At 34.5% G+C, this 19,819-nt stretch overlaps 2 protein-coding genes across 4 annotated transcripts in view; both read left to right on the forward strand.

Moving 5' to 3' along the window:
- Positions 1-10,434, forward strand: part of C5 (complement C5) — a 28,584-nt gene extending 18,150 nt beyond the window's left edge. For both annotated transcript variants that reach the window (XM_054848783.1, XM_054848784.1), the window contains 16 exons: positions 251-410; positions 886-981; positions 1,278-1,449; positions 2,324-2,529; positions 3,315-3,467; positions 3,841-3,903; positions 4,725-4,806; positions 5,420-5,471; positions 6,175-6,277; positions 7,023-7,097; positions 7,194-7,299; positions 7,460-7,546; positions 7,944-8,033; positions 8,579-8,662; positions 9,487-9,625; positions 9,901-10,434. In XM_054848783.1, coding sequence (XP_054704758.1) covers positions 251-410; positions 886-981; positions 1,278-1,449; positions 2,324-2,529; positions 3,315-3,467; positions 3,841-3,903; positions 4,725-4,806; positions 5,420-5,471; positions 6,175-6,277; positions 7,023-7,097; positions 7,194-7,299; positions 7,460-7,546; positions 7,944-8,033; positions 8,579-8,662; positions 9,487-9,625; positions 9,901-10,030 — 1,798 coding nt within the window. In that variant the 3' untranslated portion in view covers positions 10,031-10,434. The remainder of the gene's footprint in view (positions 1-250; positions 411-885; positions 982-1,277; positions 1,450-2,323; positions 2,530-3,314; positions 3,468-3,840; positions 3,904-4,724; positions 4,807-5,419; positions 5,472-6,174; positions 6,278-7,022; positions 7,098-7,193; positions 7,300-7,459; positions 7,547-7,943; positions 8,034-8,578; positions 8,663-9,486; positions 9,626-9,900) is intronic.
- A 132-nt stretch (positions 10,435-10,566) lies between these two features.
- TRAF1 (TNF receptor associated factor 1) overlaps positions 10,567-19,819 on the forward strand; it is a 37,511-nt gene continuing 28,258 nt past the window's right edge. Inside the window, exons 1-4 of one of the 2 annotated variants that reach the window (XM_054848786.1) lie at positions 10,567-14,556; positions 16,024-16,122; positions 18,452-18,513; positions 19,287-19,384. In XM_054848786.1, the coding sequence (XP_054704761.1) occupies positions 19,289-19,384 (96 nt within the window). In that variant the 5' untranslated portion in view covers positions 10,567-14,556; positions 16,024-16,122; positions 18,452-18,513; positions 19,287-19,288. The remainder of the gene's footprint in view (positions 14,557-16,023; positions 16,123-18,451; positions 18,514-19,286; positions 19,385-19,819) is intronic. The other variant, XM_054848785.1, reaches the window with a different exon arrangement.

Here is a 19,819-nt window from a genome sequence, read left to right on the forward strand (position 1 = left end):
AAGAAAAAGTAATCTTTTGAGGATGTAATGAGTTCATATCCTGAAACATGAAATTTGATGCTAGTTTAAAATTGAATAATCATTGCCCATTTGTTAAGTTAAATTCAAAATTCATCTGCAATATTTCTTTGAACTGAGGGAGTGTGTAGCATACCTGAATTATAAATAGTACAAATTTGTGTTCAGCCACTAGCAATGAAGTAGTATCTGCTAATCAAAACAAATATGATCTGTTTGATTTCCTTGGCAGGTTGACTGCTTTTGCTTTAAGGATTCTTGGACAAGTTAATCAATATATAAATCTTGATCAAATTTCTGTTTGTAATTCACTTCTGTGGTTGATTGATAACTGTCAAATGCCAGATGGGTCATTCAGTGAATTTTCAAATTACCAACCAGTCAAACTACAGGTATGAAAACCAAATGTTTTCTGTGCATACACGGTAAAAGCTGACATCACCAGGAGGTAATATGTTTTAGGAACACAAGGTATTTCAGGCTGCATTTCATCAGAACACCTATTCAAGACAACTTTGCTAAATTTGGATTTTTCTAAATTCATTGAAAGAACAGCACGACCTTGCAAACCTTTCTATTTTCCAGCTAAAAGTAGCTGCTTGCCACTTCTTAATATTTAGAAAAAAAAATATGTAGGTTGATTTTACAGTATAATAGTCCTGACTTGCCAGTAACTTTGTATAATTTTATCTCTTTTGTACAAATAAGCTATTACCTTCAAAAGAGTCGACATATTTTCAGGTTTAACCAAACTGATATTTCTTATAGGAATTTCTATTTGTTTCCTCACCTAAACTGTAAAAAGTTCTATTTATTTAGATTAACTGTTGTTTCTATTTAATTATATTTACATATTTGATTTTGTAGGGTACATTACCTAGAGAAGCTAAAGAAAAATCTTTGTATCTCACAGCATTTTCTGTTATTGGAATTGAAAAGTCAATTAAACTATGTCCTACTCAGGTAAGTAATATTTTTATTTCTGCCAGCAGTCATAGTCTGGGATTCTAATTTCTTCCATTTTATTTAACATTTGTTCAAAGAAAGCAAGACACTATTTTTAATTTCAAAGATTAAGATTTATTTGCTTTGTTAGTCTTTGTCTTTCAAAATCTATAAAAGAACAATAATGAAATTCTGCATCACTTTTATAATAAGATATATTGTAGAAGATACTATATATATAGATTGTCTTGGTAGATGTATTTATTTAAAAATAAGTCTAATAGGTGTAAGCTGTAGCCTGTTCATCTTTTCAGAAAATCCATGATGCTAAAAATAAAGCAGGAGATTATTTGATGAAAAATGTGCAGTCTGCGCAAAGCCCCTTTACTATGGCAATAACTTCATATGCTTTAGCTCTTGTGGATTTGAACCATTACTCTGCACGGTCGGCATTCTCTGCACTGAAGAAGGAAGCATCTGTCATAGGTATTATTAAATTCTCTCAGAGTCTGTACTGTAGTTGGCTCTCAGGTAGACTGTTCTTTCAGTTTTTTTAAATTCTCTAATGTGATGGCACTACTTGAAGAGTGAATTTAAGTGATGCTTGCTTTGGCATAAGTGAATTTTTAGTCTTGTGTGTCTTAGTATTTTTGCTAGATTGAATTCTGCTTTCAGTGTTTCAACAGAGCAGTTTCTTTAGCAGTATGCAAGTCAGCTAGGCATGTGTCATTCCCCATTGTACCATGTTTGTTCTATCTATAGGCTTTCCTTTTATGCAGGTGTCCATAATGAATTACTTTTGTGTACCTCCTCATCCTTATGATATGTCCACTCTCTTCCTTGGCTCAGAGTGGAATTTTTCACAATATCTGCCAGTGCCCTCGCTTTCGTTGTGTTGGATTTTCTTCTTAATTTCTCACTAGTTGATAAGGGACTTTGTAGTCTCTTATGAATGCTGTTCCTTTTTAGTGTATTTTGTCACAGGCAAGGGACTCAGACTGTTCTCTGCCAAGTAATGATTTCTACTGGAATAGAAAAGCTTTGTTCTGTCTGTTGAAAGTGGCTTTAAAAAAAAAAAAATTAAAATCTGTATTCTGTTTCTTTGGCCACTCTATTGCTGTTCAGGGCCAGCAATATTCAGATATGCATCAGATGTTTTACATGAAGTCTGTTTATCATCAATTTCCAGTATAAATGTCAGACTTACTAGCGTAGGAGAAGTACATCTTCATCTCCTGTTAAATGCAGAGTGAGTTCCTTCTTTTCTCCTTGACCTGAGTAGGCAATACTTCACCTTGTGTAGTCTGGAGAGAGCTGTTGCTGTATTTCAGTCTGAAACCTTCCTATTACACTTTTGTAGGTGACCCTCCTATTTATCGTTTTTGGAAAGATACTTTCAAAACACAAGACCAACACACTCCCAGCTCTGCTACTGCACAAATGGTTGAAACTACAGCGTATGCCTTGCTTACTACTTTGCTAAGAGGGGACAAAAACTATGCTAATCCCATCATCAAGTGGTTGTCTGAAGAACAAAGATATGGTGGAGGATTTTATTCAACTCAGGTGAGCTCTAAAATATTTCGTTCTCATTCTTCAAGTACCAAAATCTGAGATGTTTTAAGAGTGTGATATCATTAGAAGACCATACTGACAAGTTCGGTGTCCTATGTATGGGAGTAATATCGAAGGACTCTGTTACCATGATAGTCTTTGTCTCTGGGAAATATGACTTCTTTTCATGAAGTCTGTTATAAAGAGAAATTTGTAAGCTGATTCCACTGACTTCATATCTGCTGAACGAAAGGAATCATAGGAGGAAAACTGTTTTCCCAGGTTTTTGATAAAACAGAACATTTCATTTCATGACACAATATTTGTTCTTGTTTTCCACAAAAATGGAATGCAATGTAAGAAGGTGTGCATTTTTTAATTGTAAAAACTGTGTTAGTATGCATGAATAGACTAAAAGTGAAAGTTGCCAGATTTCTAATACACTATCAACCACTCATACCATATAGAATATTCCAATTCATGCAACTTCCCTTTTTAAAAATGATTAAAAATCTATGAAGAAACTGTGATGAGTGCTGTTTGTTTGTTGCTATTTGCTTGCTTCCTTTTTAGTACTTGTGTTCATTTCTTTAAATTGCAGAAATACGTCTATGAGTATAGTGTTAAATGTTACCACCATGTTAAGTGTACTGCTGAGATACTGCTAAGCTGTTTAGCTAGTAATTGTTAACACTATTTGTAATCATGTTTAAGTGGCAGAAAATAAATTGCTTTGTAATACATTTTCACTTCTTTGAAATTTCTGGAATTAATTCTTTATAATTGATTTCTGGCAGGACACAATTAATGCCCTTGAGGCTTTGACTGAGTATTCCCTTCTTGTCAAACGGCTTAATTTGGACATGAATGTTAAGGTAGCATACAAAAACCACGGAGACCTTAATCTATTTAAACTGACAGAAGATAGTTTCGTGGGAAGAACTATGACAGTGAGTGAATAGTATTGTTTTTGAAAAGTGAAAGCAGAATTCTTAGCAACTTGTTAAATGATTATTTTAACTTTGAAATTGCTGCTAAAGTAGCTTTTTCTTTTACTAAACCGGTAGTAATTTGGTAAAGCAAATGTTTAAGGACTTTGCTTATCTGCTAAATTTGATGTGTTTGAATATTAATTTAAATTTAGTATCTCTGCTTGTTACTATGAAGTTGGGGGGGTTTTTTGTAGAATCTGTTCGTAGCATCAGGCCTTAATATGTATTTAAAATGTAGAAAAGACAAGCAGATGATCTGACCTGAATTGTTGCTAATAGCGCTATCTTTATTATTAACTTCTAACTTTTTTGCTTAACATCAATCCTTTAGGTACCTTTGGATGATGACATATATGTAAGCACTGGAAGCAGCACTGGCATAGCTACAGTAAATGTAAGCATGCAATCAGGTTTTTAAATGGAATCTCTGGTTTGTTAATATCAACATTAAAAAATAAACTGAAATTTCTCAAACTATTCTATTTGTTGCCCTTACCTTTACACGGAAGGGATGGATGTCATTATGGCTACACTTCAGATTAAGTACCAGCCATTGTATGACTTAAGGCTAATGAGAGAGAAGTTGTGAAGTTTCTTCCTTTTCATCGGAGGTTTTCTGTTCCATAAATCTAAATAGATGATCAGCTTGCTTTTAATGCTCATCAATTGTTACTGTCTCTGCTTAGACAGCCAAACAGGGAAGACCCAACTTGGCAATCAGTTTTGAGAAATTGCTCAATTCTCTGTTATTCTGATGTTTACTCTTAGTTTATTAAGCAGTGTCATTGAGAAACTGTTTTCCTGCAATATTTAAAGGAATAATTTTTGTGTGCCTAAATATTAAGCTGTTGCCAGGATATATTTTCTTCTAATCTTTTATAGCCTCTTCTAGCATCAAACTTAATAACTTCTGAAATGTACATATTCTTGTGTACTAGGATTTATATTAATAAAAAATCAGGAGTTGTTTGGATAATATTTTTAGTCTTGTGAATACGACTAGCAAGAATGGTGTGGTTTTGCTGAAGAATTCGTCATTTCTTTCTGTGCTGATCATTTATTTACTCTGCTTTCTGTCCATCAAAACTAATCATGCTGTACAGGTTTGGTTTTACCAGTATTATATTCTGTATATTATGAATTTTCACAGGTTTATGCCAGTTTCGAGGATCGTTTACTGCTTCTGTTTTGTCTAATTTATTTGTACATGTGTAGGTGAGGACAGTATATAATACAATTGGTACTTCTGAAGAGTCATGTGACTTTGAATTGAAGATTGTCCCGAAGAGAGATGATGGTAAAGGGTTAATATGGTTTTAAATATTACTACTCAGGTCAGTGCAAGGGAGAGAGGGAAAAAACTTTACTTTGTTTAACAAAATGTTTCTTATTAAGAATGAAACTGTAATTAATTCCTGCACTTTCTAAATGCAAAACTGGAAAAGAAATTGTTAGAAGCCTTTTTAGCCTTTCTTGAAGCTCTTGCCTTTTTGTGAATAGAATTAATTTTTAATGTACTTTTATTCATTTATGAAAGAGTTTTTGCAGTTGAGGGAGTGAGGAATACAAACATCCAGCAGAAGCAAGAAATGTGATGGGGGGGTAGAGGGGATTACAGTGAGTTCTAGTCCAGATACAACAGGGTATATAACCACATTCTAAGCTTTTGCCATCAAGTAGTTTTAATAACACAATGAAGTACATTACGCATTAAAGCTGTCATTTCACCTGAATTATAAAAGAAGTATATTGTTACTTGTTTGTGGCTAGACAGTGACTTCCTATAAAAATAGCCACCAAAACAATTTAAAGAATTATCTTTCAATTATGGAAATGCTTTATGACAATTTTGGATTGCTGCTTCTGAAGAGTTATAAAATTACTTATTTGTCTCTATTTGATATGAAAAGGACGCAGAAAAGAAGATGGTGAACCACTTGGGCGCTTAGAGGCTTGTGCAAAGTAAGTACAGCTGATGGGGTTGTTGGTTGGTTGTTGTTTTTAATTTCCCTGATGGTTGAGCCAATGTTTTGCATTTAAAGGTTTCATTTTACTAAATGCTGGTTCTAAATGTTCTGGATTTCCTAACATTCAACGCTCCTACTTGCAAAGGTAGAATTCCCAGCTGACATGTTAAGGAATTGAAGCAGTGCAAAGCAAATGCACTGTGGGTCTACGTACGCATTATGAAATTAATCAAAGAATGTTACAAAGGCTTTCTGGTCTTTTGGTTTTTCTTATTGTTTTAATAATACATTAACTGACATCTTTATATTAAATTTAATTTTAAAGAGATTAAAATGTTTCTGTTTGTTAATAATTGTACCTGGTCTTCTGATCTTCTTTTCTTCCTGTTTCTTCACTTTGATGTATGTGTGGGGGAAAAAAAAAAAAGAATTGGAGCCAAAGGTCATAATCTCTTTGGGAGGAAGTTTTTCTTTAATTTATTTATGAGTTCTCCTGGAACATAAGTATTAAGAAAAGTTTCTTCATGCCAATATCGGCATAAACTTGAAATGATTCATCTGGACCATTTTGCTTCATTATGGGTTTACTGTGGTCTAAATGTTGGCAACGTTCTCCTTAAGTTTTTCTGAGATCACATTTGAAGAATTCTTTTTTATTTTAGTTATGTTTCACTAATATTATTTTTAATCTATGTTAGGTACAGGCCTGGTGTGAGAGAGCCGCAGTCAGCTTCTGCACATGCTGTGATGGACATAGGTTTGGTTAGTGGATTGGAAGCAAATACAGATGACTTATCTACTGTAAGTATTAGAGAACTTTTTTCTTTTACTGAAGATTTTTTTGACAACTATAATATTTACTGTTCTTCATCTTTCTAGATTAGAGTAGTAGTGCAGATTTATATCATTATATCCTCATTGCTTCTAAACACTTCTAATACTAATGAGAATTATCTCATTAGTCTAGATTATGGATTTTTGATAGTCAGAAGCTAGACATCTAGTTAAAGTTTGACATCTAGGCTCCCTCTGTTGTTAGTGGAAAGACAAAGTGGATTCAGAGTGGTTGTCGGCTGTGTTAGGGTGGTGTGAATCAACCTCTGGAGGTGCTGTAACTCCTAACTGTAAAGGGAACACTTAGTATACACACCTCACTGTAAGTTGGCTAAAGTCTGTGGACTGAATCTTAACTGTAGTGCTTGTGTTCATCCAACTCCTATTGACAAGCATGCAAGTTTTAGTTAAAGGCAATTAGAGTTACACTTACAGGATTTAAATAGCATATTACACATGGACTAAAGTATTCTTTTAAGGACAACTAGCTCTTTAATTCTTTATTATCTTCATGTAATGAGTAAAAGGATAATTTCCTTAAAAGAAAACCAAAACAACAAGTGAGAATATAAGCATTATAAAGAAGCAACCTTAAAATAAGTTCTTTTTACATCTCAGAATTATATTAAAGCTACTGATTACAAAACCTTCAAGATCATCCAACAATGTTTAACTTGTATAAAAGATTTTTCTTTGTTTTCCTCCCCTACAGCTTGCAAGTGGAGTTGATCAGTTGATAGCAGATTATGAGATAAAAGATGGGCATGTTATTCTGCAGATAGACTCTGTATGTTACCCTTTTCATAACTGTAAGCACTGCTTTAACTCTTTGGAATAATTTTGTTTCCTTTAGAGCTCCTTAATTCATATGTCTTTCAAATAGGTGCCAGCTAATAATTTTCTCTGTGTTGAGTTCCGAATAAGTGAGCTTTTCCGAGTTGGAATGCGAAATCCTGGCACATTCACTGTATATGAATATCATGCTCCAGGTATGTGTTCTGTATCTTCATTTTTTCTTCTTCAACAACTTTTTAATCCTTGTTATTTTAAGCTCAGGTAACTTTTGACTCACAAAGTTTCAGTGCTGAAGGACTTTTCTTGGACTTTGATTTTCCATATGTATTTATTATTTCTTTTTGGATCTTCTAGATAAAAGGTGCACTATATTTTATAACCCCTATGGAAATGAAAAACTTGTGAGATTGTGTGAAGGAGATGAATGCAAATGCATGGAAGGTAAACTTTTTTTAAGATGCTTTCGCATTTCACTTGGTGGGAAAATGCAGTGTAGTGCTTTGAACAAAAGCACACTAAACACAAGGAAAAAAATGCTCATAAGAGCACAGCTGTTGTCCTCTCCACGTTTTACATTTTTTAAAAAATCTAAAAAAAATTGTGCAGTATGATCATAGATGTCTGTCTGACTGGATTAAGTTCAGGTGATTACGGGTGTTATTTTGTATTTTAAATATTCATTGTTCCAGCATGCAATCCCATAATTATGGTGTTTCTTAGTTACAGTAGTTTACTTAGTTACAGTAGATTGTCGCAAACAGGTAGAGGTTCATGATGTTTTATTTGAGGACAAGTCATGACATGGTCTTAACACTGGCTTTTTTCTTTCTCAACGTAGCTGAATGTAGTAAAGTACAAGAGAGACTAGATCGGTCAATAACTGCTAATACCAGGAGAGAAGCTGCATGCCAGAATGATATCACATATGGTAATATTTGAATTGCCATTACCTATTTTACATGCTCTGACTGAAATATTTACTTGTTTACTACTGCTGCAAAACATTTTGTTCCAATTAGATCTTTACTGATTGAAGTTCATTAGGCTTGACAGTGGCATACAGTATATGAAGGTGACATATTGGAGCGAAGAAGAGTAAGTGCTACCCATACCCTCTGCTGAATAAAAGTCACATAACCAGGGTTAGTGTACCAGTGAGCCTGATCTGATGAGTTCTGCTAATAAGCACTGTGTTTCTCTTTCTTGGTACTGTTTTAACATGATCATGTGGCTTTGGGGTCAGAGGAAGTTGTGGGGCATCATGTGAGAGCATGGGTAGAATTTCCATCACATTAGAGTATGGGTAGAACTTGTTAATGTTTCTTAGCCCTACAGAGTAGCTATAGCCATCGTTTTCCCAGAAATTAGTATTGTAAAGGGACATCGTATTGTCCATCTGAGCATCTGTAAGATATTTAGTATGTATTGCAGGAGCAAGGAATAACAAAAACTTTGGTTTGTGTTGTTCTGCAGTTTATAAAGTGAACATCTTATCTCGCAGTGAGGAAGGTAATTTTGTAAAGTATTCTGCAGCTCTTCTGGATCTCTATAAAAGAGGTGAATATCCTGTTCTTAATCCATATAACAATTTATTTAGAGTAAAAGCTGTCTGGTTGAGACCACTGAAACAGCTGACAAAAATCAGCAGTCAAACTGAGTTACTCCGTGACAGTAGAAAACCAAGGTCTCACATACAGCCTTTGAGAATTCTTTTGTGACCTGAGAAGGGCAGTCTTTGTTTGATGTTTTTAAACAGCTTTTCTGTATTATAGCTGTTAACAAACCTAAACTGTGATCAGTTAAATACCTTTTATGTGACAAAACACAGTGAACAAATTCCATAGTCAATTAATACAGTTGTGAGCTGTTGTTTAAATGTCTCATTCATTCCAGAATGCCCTCCCTTTCTGTGTATACAGTGACTGAAGTGGGGTAGTATGTAAGGATATGCCATGCCTTAACTCTTCTCAGATTTTTGTAGGTTAGGCGTGTTTCTGCTTATGGGAGAAAGGACTTTTGAATATGCTTGGGCACTCACTGTCTTACCCTTGGGAGCGGTAGCTGCTCGTGGGTCCTGTGGAACTGAAGTTGATATTCACTCATTTTTCCTCTGAGTTTAAGCACTCAGTATGTCCTTATAATTATTGTAATATAAAATCATTTAATGTGCACGAGGCTTATTTACCATTCAGATTTAATTTTAAAAATCTTTTACAAGAAATGTGTTTTATATCATCAAATTTTCCTGTCAGTTATAACTAGTGGCAAATAGATCCCTTGGCTGTGCTGTACTGTAGAACATTTTGGTGTTTTCTGTCTAATATATGCATTACTGGAAATTCTCTGTGTGAAATTTTCCAAATCTTGACATTCTACTTCAGGGCAGGCTTTTGCTCAAAAAAATAATGAAATAACCTTTGTTAAAAAGAAGACCTGTACAGATGTTGAATTGAGCCCAGGAGAGCAGTATTTGATCATGGGAAAAGAAGCCTTAAAGATAAGCATTGGTTACAGTTTCAAGTAAGTAATTTACCATCAGAATATACAGAGATTTAATCCTGAAGTGTGCTGTGCAGTGGCGTTTGTATGTAATAATTCTTATGTAATATATAATTGATTCAATTTTTTATGTATTAGTTCGATCAATAGTTACACAATGTGTTTTCAGATGTGTACATTTAAAACAGGATTATGAACACAAAGCAAGCAATTTTATATTGTAATTTTTTTTTTCTGTTTGACATTTTCCTCCCCAAATCTTAGCAGCAAATGATCCTTTTCTGTTGTCATCTTAGATACCAGTACCCTTTGGACTCCAGCACTTGGATTGAGTGGTGGCCTTCAAATACAGCATGCACATTTTGTCAGGAGTTTTTAAATACAATGGAAGATTTTGCCGAAGATCTCATCATCAGTGGCTGTTGATTTACTTGGAGAATTTTTAAATTAAAAATATAGATCAAATCTCATATAAAAAAAAAAAAATCCTCACCTGTTTAATAATTCTTTCCTGAACTTAACATTCATTAATAGTTCATCTTGAAAATGGTCTTTGCTTGTATTTCATAGCCATGTTCTTATAACATAAAAATGTTCAAAGTATGGGGTTTTTTTTTAAGCTTGGGTGGGAGAATAATGCAGAATACTGCAAAGACATTTGAAGTCAGATGAAGTGGATCAACTGTAAAAACAAACACGGAAAGTACTGTCTTGTGCCAGAATAACACTTAGAAGCATTAAAATCTGATGTCTTACAAAAACATAACCCTTCCTTCATTAAAAAAAATAAAAGGAAAAATAAAATTGTTTATCAAATAATTTTGATACAACTTTAATTTCCAAGCAAATTTTTAAAAAATAAAAATCTGTCTAACCTAGCATAGGACAGGTTAGGACAAAACTTTACTGCAGCCCCAGCTCCTTTATAGTGACTATTTGAAATGTTCAGTTTCCAACTTCATTAAGGTACTGTAGTGTAAGAAAGATGGAAGACAACTCCTGAAGCTATTTTAGATTATGCCAAGAGCCACATTGAAGCCAGGTACTCCTGACCCCATTGTGCTTTTCTAGTTCCTTTAGACCTGCAGATGACAAAATCTTGCTCTTTGTACCCTAGCTAGTATCCAGGCATTTATCTGAACTTGTTCAGTGATTTTTTTTCATTCAGCACATGGTTGGAGTAACAGATTTTTAAATTAAATAGTCCTGAAGATTTACTGAGTTTTAATAAATTAGGTTTTTCCAATCCATGTCTGAAAAGCAAAAATTTACTTTTAACAGTGTACTGAAACACTGCAATGTGTCTCAAATACACAACCCCCAGCCCCTGCAATGGAAATGAAACATTGGCAACTTACGGTTCATATTCTATAGGTTGGAACTGTTAAGGGCAACTTAAACTCTTTTTAATTAAATAAACTGAATTTATGATGTTAAAAAACAGTCAGGAAGACCTTAACTATACCTGGTGCCATTTCAGTTATGAAGTGATGCTTGTATGTGTTGAAGATACTCTCATTTGCAGAGCATTTTGGCATGGAAAGTTCTCCAGATATGTTAAAATTCTTCTTATTGAATGTTTTACTTCTTATTTGTGTACAAAAGAGAGAATTTTCATTAGAAGTTTGTTGAATCTACACAGGCAGTTATTATTTGTGAAGTGGCAGTGGTATACCCAGAGGATTAATAGTCTTTTCTAAGGAATCTTTTTGACAAGAGCCAATGGATTATTTTGGACATGCCATGACAGTGTCTGATGAAACAAAAAGCATTTTTCTGAAGTGTTACATAGGTATGCTGCAAAAAAAAAAGCTATTTTTTGTAAAACCTCGATATTTTACAAATAATGAAGTCACACAATAGATTTCCACTCAAACTTAGGAAGATCTGAAAGGGGTGTGTTAGGGTACATAAGAACTTCTTTGCAAAGTGTGTTATGTATATTAAACAAGGTGGGCAGTGTGCTACCTTGTCTTCCTTGCTTATTTAAGATAGAAGAGTGCTGATTGTTTTGCTTATATGTCATCTTCAAATCAGGCCTGCGATGATGAAAAAAAATTAATGTGCTTCTGCTTTATAAGCAGTATTTTTTAATTAATACCAATATCCAGAATACAATAACTATTTTGCAATTTGCATGTTCAGAAAAGTGGAACTGCCTGTGATGTATTTCTCTGCAAAACTGTTATTAAAAAAATTTCATCTTTATTTTTATATTTCAAAAGTAGAAATTATACCCTCTTCCAGCTGATTCAGTCTCTTAACAATATGAGCAAAATCTCCTTACACTAATGTAAATGCTGTTGGTCTAACGTTAAAAGAAGGCAGTGTTAAACCAAGTATTAAAAAGAAAATAGTCATGCTATTGAAAACCCAAGCATGTGATACAGAGGAATCCACTTTGAGAGAGATTAAATCTAGAGTTTCCCCTTGCTGCTGATGTGCTAAGAAATTCAGTCGTTAACCAGTTTGGTAAGTCCTTTTTCCAGACATCGTTAATTATTATTTGTTATGTGAGATATTTTGACTAATTTTAAATACTTTTCATGTTCTTGCATTTGCTGTTTCTTCCGATAGATGGATGACATACCAACACTATCTGTGTAGAGAAAATAGACTATTTTAAAACTAGTAGTATGTTTCTCACTGCTTGTATTTTAGAAAGACCGTATTTTGGGTATTAACCCTGCAGTCTTGGTGAAAATTATTTGAACAATTGTGATAGTAAATAACTATAGCATAACTTAAATTACAATAATATTCAGAATTCAGGTGGAATTATATTTTGTTAGTATTCTTAATGGAACAGACTTTAATGTTAAATTAAAGAAAGCCCAGGTACGTCCATGACATTGTATCATGCCTAAAGGCTTGCTTTCCAGATAGATGCTGCTTTTTATCCTGAATTTTTACACCATACTGCTTTATTTTAGAAAATTCTTTTGCCGGGAGAAACAACTAGCCTTTTTATGCAGGCATGAGTATTTCTTACTGTATATGAAGGAATATACACAGCTCTTGACACACTCCCGGTTTTCCACTGTGACGGAAACAGCAGAGGGAGCACAAGAACATCATTTTCATATAGGTCCTATGAATATTAGTACTTTAGTGTCCGCCCCCCCAAAGAAAAACCCCAAACCAACAACTTTTAAAAGACTTTTTTCAAAAGTTTAGCTTCTGAAAATGCTGCACTCATTTCCTAGTAGATGGGAAAAAAATCTATTTTAATGTGTAGTGCCATAGTATTAATTTCATGTCTGCTGGCACAATTTTTTTCTTCATATCACCCAAATTATTTGTCAAAGAAATTCACCTGCAAGACAGTAACCACCCCAGAGTCTCTGTGATTCTTGGACAAATTTTAGATTTACCAGAGGTGGTATCATTGTCAGGACTGTGTGACAAAGTATGGGCAGAGGATGCAAAGCCTTTTCTGATCAGAGTTCTGAGCAAGAGGCGATGCAAGCAATAGGTCAGGGTGCAATACTCATTTTAAGAATCACATAATTACCTCATTTCTGCCCATGGGGAAATGTGATATTTGAGAACTCAGAATGGGAAATGTACTTTAGTGCTGCTTCCTGCCTTTTACAGAGATAATGTCATCTAAATGCAGCTTAAAACCACAGAAATAAGGAAATTCAGCCAAAAATAGTTCTCCTTTTCTTGAATTAACCTGGGCATTTTCTGGCAAGTGCATCATGTACCTGGTAGCTTTTACTGAGTGACACTTCAGCTACAAGTTAAAACAAGATATATGAAACAGAATATGTTTTAATTTTAGAATTTCCTGGAGTTTGTGATTTTAGCATAGACACTTGATATTTCAGCAGACTAGGTTACTCGGTTTAATTTTATATGGTCAGCTCACTTTAAAAGCTTCTTACCACTGTGCACGTTGTGCTGATAATGACATTGTGAGTTCCTCAAAATTGTTAGCCTTGTGGTAAAAGACATGGATCTAGAAGCACAAGTAGGGATGCTTAATATAATTCCTTTGCATGAAGAAATCTTGCAATGCTAAAAAGTATCGGTAGCAAAATATGTGCAGTAGCAGCCCAGAGAAACAACATATAAACTAATAAAACGTGTATGAAATAGATATGAGGAACAGAAATCAGGGAAATGAAAAACAATAAAAGAAAATCTAGAACCATAAAAGGTCAACCTGTTTCTAAATTCATAAGAGCTAACCATAGTAGTCTTTGGTTTGCAATGCTGTCTTTTCACTCTTACACTCTCTCAGCCTGTTTTTTCTGTCTTGAAATCTCTACTCCTGTAAACCTGTAGCACTGAAGGAGGATTTACCAGAACAAGATTTCTGAAGCAGGTCCCCTGAGGCTCTATTTTTAGGGCAACATGGAATGATGCCTACTGGAGAATACCAATTACTGCTTTTTTCATCCTTCCTCTTAATTTGGTTTGTGTCTTCACAATTCAAATTTTTTTGGTTTAGAAATGAATGAGTTGTTATTTTTCCAGCCTTCTCATTTGTTTTGTTAGGTTGATTCATACTGCAGTCCTCAAATTTTTGATCTGCATTTAAAAATGCTATAAGTGCATGTTGATTGGCAGCTTATCGGTTTATTTTAGTGTATGCCCAATGCTAATCTTTTTCTTCAATTTTTCTTCAGGATTATCTTAATGTCTGCAGTTTAACTACAAGTATAACAGCAAAAAACAGTGATGGCTTTAGACTAAAGTTTTTTTGTTTCTCTTCGTAAGAGAACATCTTCCAGCACCGCTGCATTTGGAAGATCAAATTTGGTGTCAAGCATCAGTGCATAAGCTATGAGTAGCGCACATACTTCTGAAGAACCTATGGAAAAATACATGAATAATGCTTCTTCCATATACATTTGTCCTTTGTGCAAAATGTTCCTGCAGAATCCAGCACAGATACTATGTGGGCACAGTTACTGTATGTCCTGTGTCATCTGGTTGTTAAGGTAATTCTATCATAGAAAACAATGATATTAAATATTTTCAGCATTCATCAGTAACTGCAAACAAAACTGTACTATGCCTAGATGGGATCCTTGCGCAGTATTTGTAAAACTCGCATTTTGGAAGGGGCGCTAACCTTATGGCTAGCGGCTATTCTGCATTGCAGCGGCCACCTTATGCTCAGTCCTGGTGGAGTAGCTGGAGGTTAAGCAGGTGTGAAGAGTCTTGTTCTTCTGCTAGTACGGATAATCTTTGCCTGCTGGTATAAAATTATGTTTGTACAGCTTTGTAAATATATATGCATATAAATATATGCAGCCACTTCATATGCTCTCTGTGAAAGAAACTATTTTATTCCCTAGGTTTTGCTTTTGTACTCTTTTTTTGAATTCCTGCATTTCCATTCCTGACACTAACTGATGCTATTTTTATGCTCTGCTTTCTTGTTTTGTTTTGTTTTGTTTTGTTTTTAAAAAAAAGTTCCTAAATAAGATGTATGCCATTCATTATTTGTATTTTAAGACACAGTAGACTGATTCAATGTCTACTGTAACTTAGGTAGATTTACAACAAATGTTACTTTGGCATTTGGTGACTGAATTGGACAGTTAAAAAGTTTGCCTTGCCTCCAGGAAAGTGGCAGATGAAGGGCCAAATTTCCTTCCCACAGCTCCTGGCACAAATCAGCTTGGTTCTCAGTAAAACTGAGGAGAGAGTTTGATACAAAGTACAGTTGCATGCATTTTTATTTTTATTGAATAGTTGCCCAAAAGCAGCACGTCCAAGAACTTTAAAATTACTGTTTTCCCTCTCTCTTAGAAATATCCTTGATCCGGAGTTTTTAATATGTGAAAAGAAGATAGTCATAGATGATGCAATTTTTAATTTTAGCTCTGTTTGTTTTTTTTTTTTTAATCCTCTAAACTTTTCTAACAAGCGTAAGAAGATAACACTGTATCCAATAATAACTGGATATAAATTCAAATTGCAGAGAGAAGCACACTTAAATACTTAGTGAGGTTGTCTGGGCAATCCACCTGTAAACATTTCTGCTTCTGAACTGTACAATATTGTTGTGAGGGTAACTGTGTATTATGAGGCCTAATTATCTCTCAAGTGTGATACATCTTCTTATAAACTCCTGTTTGTTGCATCTGATTATAAACACAGAGATAGAACTATCCCTGCTAAGGTGGAACCTGAAGATTTCTTTAAAGCACAATGATGTCATTGTATGAAAAAGATCAAATTCTATTCAGATGTCATAGCCATAGGTCACACTACTAAGATATCAGTTAGTTAAAATAATTCCCATTCTTATTGCATGGAGTAGCTAAGATGGTCTTTATGAGCTTTACTTCAAACTCTGCCTATGTGATTAGTATACCTTTGCTCTGGCTTGTGGTTACTAGTATTTATGAGATTTATATCAATCTGTTTACCAATTTTGTATTCACCCTGTGTGCTAGATAAAACCAGATGAAACCAAGAGCAAGGAGATTGAAGGCATTATAGCCAATGGTATGAACAAGAATTTTCTTCATTCAGGTCAATCAGATTCATATAAGGTAAGTCATAGTTGACATCTACAAGGACAACGTAAGAAATAATATTTAATATGTATGGATTATAAATAATTAATTTTCAGGGAACTAACTCTGTTATAGCCATATCCCTTAACCTTAATCAATGTATATATAGCAGGGCCAATTCTGCATTGCATGGGAGAATTTCCTAAGACTGGTGGGACTAAATCATCCCACAAGGCTGTTGATGGTTTCTGTTGCAACTTTAAGGATTCAGGGATTTTCTTTGCCTTCTCCAGCTGACACTCTGGAGTACCCAGAATATCATATATGCTGAATATCAAACTGCTGCACAGTATAGCACTGCATAAAGGGACAGTGTTTTATCTCTCTGACTTCTACGCAGAAGGGTTGGATATATATTTTTTTTTTCATAAGCAACGTTTGGCTTGGGAAAAAACCTTAAAATATTCCATTGTTGGAATGTCTGCTTTTGTCAACATCTGTAAATCTCAAAGGGCTTTATAAAGCCTAAAAAATATTGTCAGTACTGTGACGCATATAGTACTTAGAAATACAAAACTATAACAAAAAAATACTAACAAGAACTTTCAGGGGATTCACTTTATGGACTCAAAGCAGTGAATTATAGATGAGGAAACTGTATTACCAAGAGCAGTCAAATGACTTTCTCAAGGCTACAGACAAGGCCAGTTGCAGAACTGGAATGTTGACTGAAGTATACTGGCATTCGGTGTGAGTTTATCAGGTCGCAGTGACTCCAGAGAGAAAAGAAAGAGAATACAAGAAAGGAGATGGCTACAAAAGCAAACCAAACATGTTCTACTGTTTTCTCTCTGTGTCAGAGAGGCTCAAATCAGTGTCAAGTAATATTTTAAGATCAGGCACGAAAATACATTTTCCTATTAACTGCTAATGGCAAAAAAGACATCTGAAAGAAAGTTGACTTTATCAAGCAGTCTTAAAATAGATGAAATCACAAAGACAGATATGGTCTTCGTGGGCTGTGCGAAACGAACCTTGGGTCCTGTTAGCTTATTCAGAAATGTAACTTTTGAAAGGTAAATTACATTTTAAAAACTTTAAATGACAAGGAGCATGTCTTATTTTCACAGGTGACTTGTGAAATTTAAGTTCTATTGATTTTTAGTGAAACAGGCTACAAAAAGGCTGTATTTCTCTGGAAGACCTAGGAACCTAATTTAAAAATTACGTATAAAAATGCTGCACTTCTTTACCAAATTAGCAGTAGTTAAAAATGTCTTTAATCTTACTTTTTGTGTTTCTGGTTCTATCTAGAATTATCTATCCAATATATCATTGAGATCACTGAAATATTTTAAATATATGTATATGTGTATATTTTTATATATATTTAGTTGTGTGTGGCATGGATGTGTGTATATATACCAATGTAGGAAGATTTACCTTACTCATGTGGCATCGCATGACTTTCATATGAAAACCACGTGGGGGAAAGGCATATTTATGTCTTTATCTGTTTCAGACATGCAAATTATGTTGGCAGATTTCCATTGGATGTAATTAGTAAGTCAAGAGAATATGGAAATGACATGGGATTGATTTTAGAATCTACTGCCATGCTAGCCTTAGTGGCTGGTAGTCGGAGAGTTCTGAGGTACTCAGTAACTCACAGGATTAATGCCAGCAAAAATGGAAATTCTTGGAATAATCACTGCTTAGATGACTCATCTGTATTATTAAATGGAAATTATTTCAAAACACATTCTGTACTTCCATGCTTACTGGGGATCGTGGACATCAGAAAGGTCCTTCTATACATGAATTGTACACAGTGTTTTTCTATTCCATGGTTGTTTATATACATGGTGTGCAAGCCTCCAAATGTTCCAGGCTTTGACTCACAGGCTAATAGCTTTAGTGGTTCCAGAAAAACATGCATTCAACTGCTACACTTTTATAGTCTACCCAAAGGCCAGCCAGCCTCTGTATGTGGGATTACTGGTCTGCTTACAGATTAACACACTTGCCCAGAAAGCTGTGTACTTTAGTCCAAATTTATTCTCACATCTCCTAGAATAGAGATGACTGGCCTCGTCTGTCAATTCTGGCAAGATGCCAAGGATCTTTATTGTCATTTATTGACATAACAGCACATCACAGTCAAACTAGCCTCCAAAGTGAACTTCAGAGTTGCTCCTAGTGATATGCACAGATCATCTCTGAAAGCAGGACCCACTAAAATCAATTAAATGAGTTTGGTCATTATACTTCTATTCCTTTTTAATATATTTCCCAGATTAGCCTTTGAATAAGAAAATTCACCAGGTGCCACTCTAATGTGATTCTCTCTGAATACTCTTGGCAGATATGTAAGACCTGAACTGGTTGGATTCCTGAGACGATAACAATTCTAAGGGTTAGTACTATGTAAGCCTTTTAATTCTTTTTAAAAATACATATTTCTGTAAGTTTCCATTTGTATTTTACTGATTTCTAGATAGCTAAGTGTCACAAAATTAACTGATTTCACTCTTCACTTCATTGCAACCAGAAATTAATCTATTGATCCAAGCTAGTAAGTGACTTGAATAGCCCAAATTCCACCCTATTATGCATAGTGACACATGAAACTCGCACTCTTTTAGTCTGGTCATGAAAGCCGCTGTGCTGGATCTAACCACTGTGACTAATTTAGGAAGAGAGCCAAATGGTGCCTTTCTCTGGAGATTGCTTTACTAGCAGTGCAGAAATGATTTTGTGTAAATAATCCTTCAGGATATGCCACAAGTTCTAAGTAGCCTTAGCCAGACGAGTACTCTATCAACTCTTAAATTTTTTTTTTAACTAGGAATACCCTACAATTTTAGAAGAGGAACACTAAATCCCTGTAGCAGGTTAAAATTCTTGGGTTTTAATACCTCCATACCTTTAAGTGACTGCCATAATTCTGCCTGGCTGACCTGAAAACATATCGTATTAAATACTAGATGAAAGAAAAAATTGCTTACATGAGCTAGTAGGATGCAAATGCAAGTTGAAGTTACCACATAATTTTTATTTTGTTGTGATGGATACTCAGAATCTGAAATCATCTGGAAGAGGACAAATACTCACTTCATCACACTGAGTTGTTTGTTTAGTGTATTTGGGCAATGTAAAGCCAGAATATCACACCAAAATTATTTTCTGTCTTTTTATAGTGATGAAAATGTTCAATATAGGCACAGCCACTCTTCTGATTCAGCTGCGGGATCCTGCATTGGGTGGAGCAATACAAAATCTGAGAACTGAATCCTTAGTAAGGTTTCTTTCAAGTTCAAAAATATTTTTTTCATAAATAATCTCAAACTCCCATTTCTACAAACAAAGAGTTGTGGAATCTACTGACAGGGGTCAGTAGATTCATTTATAGTAGGGGTGTGGAAGACATGAGTGAAAACATACTAAGGAAATCCATTTTTTTTTCTTTTCAGTGAATATTATTTTGTAATTTAAAAAAATCATTCTCTGAGGGCTGCCAATTTGGTGTTCATCCATCATGAGTTGTCTCACTTGACCCTACCTACAGAGGCTTATTTTCAGTCTATGTAAATGTTAATGTTTATGCATGTCTCCTAGGAAAATGTGTTCTTAATCTGCTGCTGAATTCTTACATCAGAACACACTGAAATTTGGCATGGCCATCAGTTTTTTTCCAGTAAAAAACCACCTTATAAGAGTTACATATGCTTTC

This window comes from Grus americana, chromosome 20, assembly GCF_028858705.1.
Source record: "Grus americana isolate bGruAme1 chromosome 20, bGruAme1.mat, whole genome shotgun sequence".
NCBI classification, from domain to species: domain Eukaryota; kingdom Metazoa; phylum Chordata; class Aves; order Gruiformes; family Gruidae; genus Grus; species Grus americana.